Raw genomic sequence first — 7,998 nt, 5'->3', positions numbered from 1 at the left:
AATCAGGTATGTGCAAAAAGCCCATCTGTTCCCACCAAGCTGAATTTGAGGAGGTAATTCACATAAATATATTTATACTAATCAAAATGCTCTTCAATGATTTTTCTCCTTGAAGCTTTTTAGCAGCAGATTGCATTGGCCACAAATTTACTAGTGAACCTTACAAATCTAATAAGTGCCAGTGCATTAGTAAAATATTCTGCTAGCTTCTGGATCGGTATAAGTAAAAGTTTTAATTACTGAAATTATGCAGTTGTAAAAATAATTTAATGAAATTATTCTTCCCATTTGTATTCATGGGCTCCCTGTTTTCAGGCACTGTGAGAAGTACTAAATTGCACTGAGCTGTGGTAGAATTACTCTCAGCGATGTAACTCTGCCGAAGGAGTGTGCACACTAATGGCTTCAGCTCTGAGCAAAACCAAACTGCAGGGAAGAACATTCAGCACATTGTAAGGAGGATTAAATGTAGCATACAGCTTTTGAAGTCGTGATCTTTTGTCTTTATTTTATGAACCTACGACCTTGGCATAGAAAAATTGCTTCTATATGAAGCTAAGAGGACTAGTTTCTGATTCCAGTAAAGTCCTTAACATAGCGGCTTTTGCATTCCCTGGTACAGAATGTGTCCCTCGCAAATGAAGTTTTCTGGATGATGCCTTAATTAAAGTGCATCCTCTCTAATCTGAACTGATGTCTGTTTATTTCAAAACCAATTATTTCATTACGTTTTCCTCTGCTAAAAGATCTTTGCTGCCTGAGTGAGACTGCCAGCTTCTAGGGGCAAAGACCACAGGTAATGAGATAATGATATGTTTGCTAAACAATATATTGGGAGGGAAGTTTGTGATCGCAATGTTGGCTCAATGTTTGTGATTCACTTTCATGTATAGATGAAATTTTACAGTTTATCCCACATTTGCAGTCATAAATAATCTTTGTTCTCAGATTCATAAATAAATCATCAGCTGAAATCCATCCTGCCACCCAAATGGTCTCAAATTATCTCTGACTCAATTGTGACAGATCAAACAAGAACTCCTTGATTCAAGTCATTTGCAACACAATTTATCATATACAGCTCCTCTCTTGTGCGTAAGCCTTGTGTATGTGAAAAACTGCAACAACCTCTGTGGCTCTTACTTCAAAGGCACTTTTCCTAAAAATGATAATGTGAACTTTCTAACTTAAAACATCCATCCTACACCAAATTGATGCTGAACCCTTCTATGACAAATAAAGTTAATTGGACCAGAGGGCAGTGGTCAGCCAAGGAACGGTGTTTGCTGCTTGCTGATATTCAAAATGGGCAAAAAGAAAACAGGCTGTAATACACCTCAGTAGTTCAGAAGCACTGATTTCTCAAAGGTGAAGAAAATCTTGTGAGTCTGATAGTGTGAATAAAAAACATCATAAAGAGCAAATATGATTGAGAACTGTGAGCTCTTTCAAGATGAGTTCAATAAAGAGCCAAAATCTGTGATTCCATGATTCCAATATCAAGAAAGATGACAGGGTTACCTGAAAGGCCTTCTAGAATCTGTGAAAATATGGCAGAAGCAATTAGGAATAAGAATTGATAGGTCATCAATTTAAAAGGATAGCAGAACAGCCAATTATGTATGAGAATTTGTGAAGTGTGGAAAATGGAGAGAGGAGAGTAAAAAGACAATAATGAATTCTTGATGGCTCAGCATAAGGCAGCTAGGGATTTTTTTAGGAGCAGGGTGTGTACAGGACAGTGGTAACTCCCTAAAAAGATATCACCTAAGATGGAGTAATCCCTTTGGAAAGGGTCGGGCCTACTCCATGCTTCTCAACAGTGAAAGCAAGTTTGACATTTGTTGCTCCAAAGAAAAGGATTCATCTTCCAAGGGAAGACTGCCCGTGTCCCTGCTTTTCCCTTATTGCCACTGGTCTCTGGTAGCTTGAGCAGGTTCGGATCGCATTTAAGAACAAAAAAGGCCAGAAGGATTCAGTGTATGGCAGCTGGAATTCGAATTGGATAACTGAGGATCTTATTTCTGTGTGGAAAGCAATTAACTTGTTTGAACAAGCTGCCACAAGAGAAAGGGAGGCACTTATTGAAACATAGGTCTAGCTAAACACCAATATTCTTCAGCATATAGAACATACTGGGCTAAATGAGAGAAACATAATGGTCAGTGACATTTAGAGGGTCTGATTAGATGAAGATAAATTTAACATTACATTCTGAGAGCCTATCATCTCAAGCCATTGCCATCATCACCACTATCCATAGTCCCAGCCATGCATGCCATATCTGATATTTTATGCACCAAGAACACGTTAACACTGCTACCGTGGAAAAATAAGTTTCTATTTCAGTTTGTGCTCTGCACTTTGAGGAAAGCAATCACCTCACGTAAATTAACATTAATGCCTAATTACAAAGAGGAGCAATACCTTAAGATGGCACTAAACTTAATAAAAAGGAATAATTAATATTATCTCAGTTAACCTGTTGATGAAGACTAGACCTGGATGGATTTACTTTCTATTAGCAGTGATGAATTCTATGGGGATTCAAATACCTGAAAGCTATCATACAGTCAATTCAATATTGTCTTCTTTTTACTGTGAATTTCCCACAACATGCAAGAATTGTGGTCATGACTTTTCTAGTTAGCTTTAGTTATCAACTCACTTGATCATAGCTACCAGATAGTGAATTACAAAACACAGAATCAAAAAAAGGAGAACGGATCACACACAGGGAAAACCTGGATGGACCTGAACTGTTTTCTGTACAGAGAGCCAAAAGAAAGACTGATAGATTCAGCACAGCTGAGTGGCAATATGACTATAGCTGCATTAAGCTATTTTTTGTGGCTGCATGAAAAAAAAAAAAAAGTAGAAAAATAAAGAAGGAAATTAGAGATGACAACAGCTCATATCCAAAATCTTGCTTCTTAGAAGTCTCCTAATGTCAAGAACTACCCAGTACGTTATTCTTTTTGGTCTCTTTCTTCTGGCTGCAACAATGTACACTGTACTTAATTTCCATTGTGAATTTTTTTCTAAAAGTTTACTTCATGCCTTGGCTTTTATTGCATTCGTCAGATCATAGAATGGCCTGGGTTGAAAAGGACCGCAAAGATCATCAAAACTGATACTGAAGAAAGTAACCCTAATACCAGTGTAACAGCAAAGTATCATTTTGTAGGTCTTCTGTGGCTTTCCTACCAGATCAAGTTAACACAAACCCCTGTATCTCTATCAAGAAACAGGGAAACGAACAAGCATGTGTTGAATGAGAGGTAAATAAACCAGCTCTTAACCGATTCACATTTGCCCATGTGTTGTGTAGTTAAGGTTTCACATGGCATTTGGTTAGGATAGAATCCAAAAATCTCAACAATTTAGAAAACAATTATAATGTGCTAGATAACTTTGACATTTTACGCTTTTCTGTTATCCTTCTTTCAGGATAGCAAAGCTATTTGCACAGGAAGAGATCTTGAACTTCATCCCTGCTCTTGTTACAGCCTCTCAAGGAGCAGGTGTGAATGCATCTGCTTTGTCTCCTCTCCTCTCCAATCCCTCCTTCCTCTTTTCCTGTGTCCTGAAGGAATACGTAAAGCTGCTCTTTATGGGAGGAAAAAGGTAGCACATAATTTTCTACTTTCTTAGTGATTAATCAAACGCTTGAAGGCAAACACAGTGCACACAGGCTCTGCAAGCAGGAGATGTGCACACCTGTATCCCATTGGGCCATGCAGCCCATTCATTTTACACCTGGGAGGAAATCTCACCTCATTGGCTTGTACAAGGGAAGGCACAAGTTTTTAATTAATGAGTGATGAGTACCATTTGTGTTTGGAATGGTGTTGCAAATCAGGTGCTGTGTTTTGTGTTTGTTCACCTCCTGTCCAGTAGGATGAGAAGTATTCATAATAGATTTAAATTGTTTCAGATCCTGGAACTGCTTCTCTTCACATTGTTCTGATGGCAGTTGCTGCCTACTGGAAAGTAGGGGCCAAGCACAGTCACAGCAGTGGTGGTAAGGACAGTTTGGCAGAAAAGAACCAAGGTCTTCATGTGCTCGTGAGCAAACCTTTCAGTAAATTCTGTGCAGTTGGGTTCTCCAGCTAGCCTGGTACCATTTATTTTTTTTCTGTAATCTCCTCTAAACTTGGTGACGGCAATAAAAATAATTACTATTCTATACTAATTGAATTGTAGCTGTCATTAAAGCACTCTTCAGATTAAGATTTTTTGTTAGTTATGTGAAAAGGGTCAGTATGAAACAAAAACGTAGTGCAAGCTCCATCTTACCTATGCTGCCTATTTTTCTAATAAAATAAAACCAGTACTAACTGGTAAAACTACATTGGTCTTCCCATTACCAGTGCTGGTGAATTGGTCTCAGATGTGGTTTTATGGTTACAAGTGATAGTGGCTCAGTGAAGGAGAAAGATTTCTCCTATCGTATTGCCTTTTACATCTGGGTGCTATCACACCTAAACAACAGTGACTTTGTTTTAGAAAGGGAAGGCCTAAGTGCCAACCTTGAGCATCTCAGGGTTTCTAAGGCTGCTTTTCTAGAGCCATCATCATCATTAGTGGTTCAGAATTTATCAAAATAATTTTCCTCCTCATCGCATATCTGTTCTTGAAAGCATGCTTATGAGGCAAGCTTCTCTTCAAAGCAATCACCTTAAAGCATTCTGTTTAGAATAATTGCTTTCCTGCAATCCCAGCTATTACTGTAGGGACAGCAATCATCTTTTTTCAGGAATACATAGGTGAGAAAGATGGCCTTTCTGGAGAGGGGGGAAATGAAGTGATGCAATCAAGATATCCAGTGCAAATCTGCTCAGATTGGTGTACGGGGGAGAGACAAACACAACAACACTCTGAAGAGGAGAGTCTCCAAGTGTGCTCTGGTAAGGAACAAAACACTCTTGGAGATACAGTGGAAAATACTCAGGGACTCATTTGTTCATGAATACTAACATAAAAACATTAACATCAACATTAGCTCCAAAGAAGAGGAATTCTTTCCTTGATGATAATCTGGTATATTCACGTGGGTTACTGATGCATATCTCATCCACACACACCTTATTTTAGTGAAATAGAGGCTCATTGATTCTTCTAAGTTAAAACAGAAGTACAGCATACTCCATGTATGAAGGTTTTATCTGATTTACAGAGGAGGCTTAAATTGAACTGGTAAAGTCAGAAATGATTCACAAATTTGTTTGAAAATGTTTAAAAACTTGAGCCTGGTAAGAATGCAGGAAATATCACTTATCCCAAGTTATTACCTGCTGTAACTGCATGACAAGATCATTATTAAATCTTAGCTCTACATAGCTTTGTGCCTTGCAAGGCATTCAGAATTCTTTTCAGCACACCACTGCGCATTTCTCCTTGTTTTCACCTGCACAATTTTGTTTAGCAGTGTGATGTAAGCAGGCCAGGGGCTGGGAAGCAATTGCTCTTTCCTGTGGCCCACGAAAAAGGAAGCTGGGTTGTGGCCAGGAGGCCTGGAGGACGTGTGGCAACAATATGGACTCACAGCCTGGGGTGATGTCCTGCCAGCCAAAGCTCAGTGCCAGTCACTGGCATTTTCAATTTTGGAATAATTCATTGCAGGCTTCTGAAGTATGCTGCACTTTTCCTGATGGGCTGAGCACCCCTATACTCATTCAACTGCAAATAACCTGCCTTGCTGTCTTCTTTACTATCTCCCACTGCCACAAATAACTTGTCCCAGACTCCTTAGCTCCAGTCACCACTGCATCCTCTTCATCCTTACCAGAATCCAGCCAAAGAACCTACCCAACAGCCACATCCCTGGGACAGTTCCTTCTGTCTTTGTTTATGAGCAGGTAAAACCCAGCTTCGTCTCCTAGTACACAACTTTCTGGGCTATGTCTCTGCTTGGAAATCAGAGGTGTTCACAACACTCATAGGCAATGGGCCCAATTGGCACAGGAGGGCCTACATCATTAACATTCTTTACTTTCAAAACCTGAGAAGCTGTATGCAAGCTATCATCAGGAAATGGGCTCGGGCCTATGGTATCTTCCAATCCGAACTTGGAAATGTTAGGCAGCTGGAACTAATGCTGTGATAATACTACAGAAAAACGAGACTGAGTATTCTAGAACTGTCTGAAGTTCTCATATACAACTCATAGTTGCAGCTGCAGTGCTTATAGCATCTGTACTATGACCAAACTTAGGAGGGAGAGATTTGGAATCCTTCAGACCATGGAATTTCCCAGTTTCTGGATGAGAGCTGTGTGAAGTTATCCAACAAATATGGGCTGGAGTGCATTATTCTGAGCAAAGCCTGACCTAGTTTGCACAGTGTGCTCTGTGGAAAACTTGAGCTGGCTGGCACACAGAGTGCTCTGCTGCTGCCAGTCACACACGGCCCTGGTCCTGGGCAGGCTCAGGACTGCCAAATATTATATTATACCATAAGGCCAAGTCACCTATCTGTCATGATGTAATGGACTGTGAGCAGACTCTAGGTGACATACTGTAAGAGTGGGGTTGGTGTTTAGTTCTGTGCAGTTCTGCTACTTGGCATGGAGAGAGAGATTGCTTTTGTGGTTGGATCTGTTTGGCTGCATGTTGTGATCCAAAACTGCACACCCAGATGAAGGAGCCGACTGTAGAATCACGGGTTAAGTAGGATGTATCAGCACAGGCATTATTTCACCCATTTCTTTCTCCTCTTCCAGTCTATATCTGGGTGCAGTGCCCCCATCTATGCTGAAATCTTTGCATTTTGATCTGCATGAAACAGGAGTGGTGCCACCTTGTTAGGGACGTTACCTTTCGTTATTTTGACTTAAAAAAATCAGAGCTATCAAAGCAGGGACATAAAGAGCAGGGTCTCCAATTACAGAGAACAGAAATTCTGGTTTCATTGCTCAGTCCTGCCACCTGTAGTAGTCAGCAGCTTATTGCCTCAGATGTAATCTCCATCATATAATTGCACCTGTGTCCTATTTGCTCAGCTTGTGTGACCTGCCAGTAACCTCGTTGGGCTGGCTGAGGAGGTGAAAATCACCTGGTCATGTTTGGGTGAAAAGGCTCCACATCTTCCATGTTTTCCTGTTGAAAAGGAGCAGCAAAGTGATAAAACAGTCACTAGGCTGAAAATCAGCAACATACTTTCACTTCCTTAATGAAAGACCTGTATTTCTGTACGAGATGCCCATTCTCTCCAGGGGAGAGTATAAAGAACTACATTTCTTACACTGTTCTTTAACTGATGCATGATGCACTGACTTGAGCTCAAATCCCTCTTGAACTGCTTTAAGTTTGAGCTTGGAGGAGCCAGCATAAGGTAGCTGAAACTCGAATGGGACTCCATCCCTATGCATACTTCTAACAGCACAGAACATTCACCCCAAAGCATCAAGGTATGCTATTTCCACAATAGGGTTGTTGGTAGGAGCGTGCACGTCTTTGGATATGGCCTTGCTTTGGGACGTTTTGTCACTAACATGTTTTCTCTCGTTCTCATTGCGACCTTTAAGGAGATTTTCATTCCATCGGGGTGGAATTCCATTGAGATCCCGCATGGGTCGGTCGATCGGTCGATGTCCCGTCCTTCCCTGCCCAAAAGACATCATGGTTACTGCCGGCGGGGAGCGGGGAAATGCCCCGAGCTCGGCACGTTGTAGGTGGCAGCAGGAAACAGCCACGGCCGCCGTAGCCATGAGACAGCGTTCGACTCACTGCTGCGCGGCGGTGAATTTCAGACCGACTCGATACGCCCGGGCGTCGCTTTCTAACGGCCGCCAGCTCCGCGACCCCCTCGGGGTCGGAACCCCGCCGCAGCCATGCGTGCGCGCGGCGGCGGTGCCTCCCGGTCCCGCAGCGCCGGGCTCCCTGGGGCCGGGCAGGTGCGCGCTGCGGCTGCACGCCGCCTCCCGCGCAGGTAGGGCAGAGCCGCGCGCGCGTGTGCCTGCGCGCGTCCGCGGGGCCGCCCGCCTGCGTGCCGCCG

The 7,998-nt window shown here is 42.2% G+C and overlaps 1 protein-coding gene across 1 annotated transcript in view; it reads left to right on the top strand.

The window, feature by feature from the left end:
* The first annotated feature begins 7,709 nt into the window (after window positions 1–7,709).
* The window catches only part of SUSD4 (sushi domain containing 4), a 69,210-nt gene continuing 68,921 nt past the window's right edge, over window positions 7,710–7,998 (top strand). Inside the window, exon 1 of the mRNA XM_042819414.1 lies at window positions 7,710–7,932. Coding sequence (XP_042675348.1) covers window positions 7,710–7,932 — 223 coding nt within the window. The remainder of the gene's footprint in view (window positions 7,933–7,998) is intronic.

This window comes from Centrocercus urophasianus, unplaced genomic scaffold, assembly GCF_019232065.1.
Source record: "Centrocercus urophasianus isolate 14NV4802_14NV808 unplaced genomic scaffold, USGS_Curo_1.0 seq_10, whole genome shotgun sequence".
Taxonomy (NCBI): Eukaryota; Metazoa; Chordata; class Aves; order Galliformes; family Phasianidae; genus Centrocercus; species Centrocercus urophasianus.
Note: the sequence above shows the minus strand (reverse complement) of the source record. Positions and strands in the feature narration are given on the sequence as shown.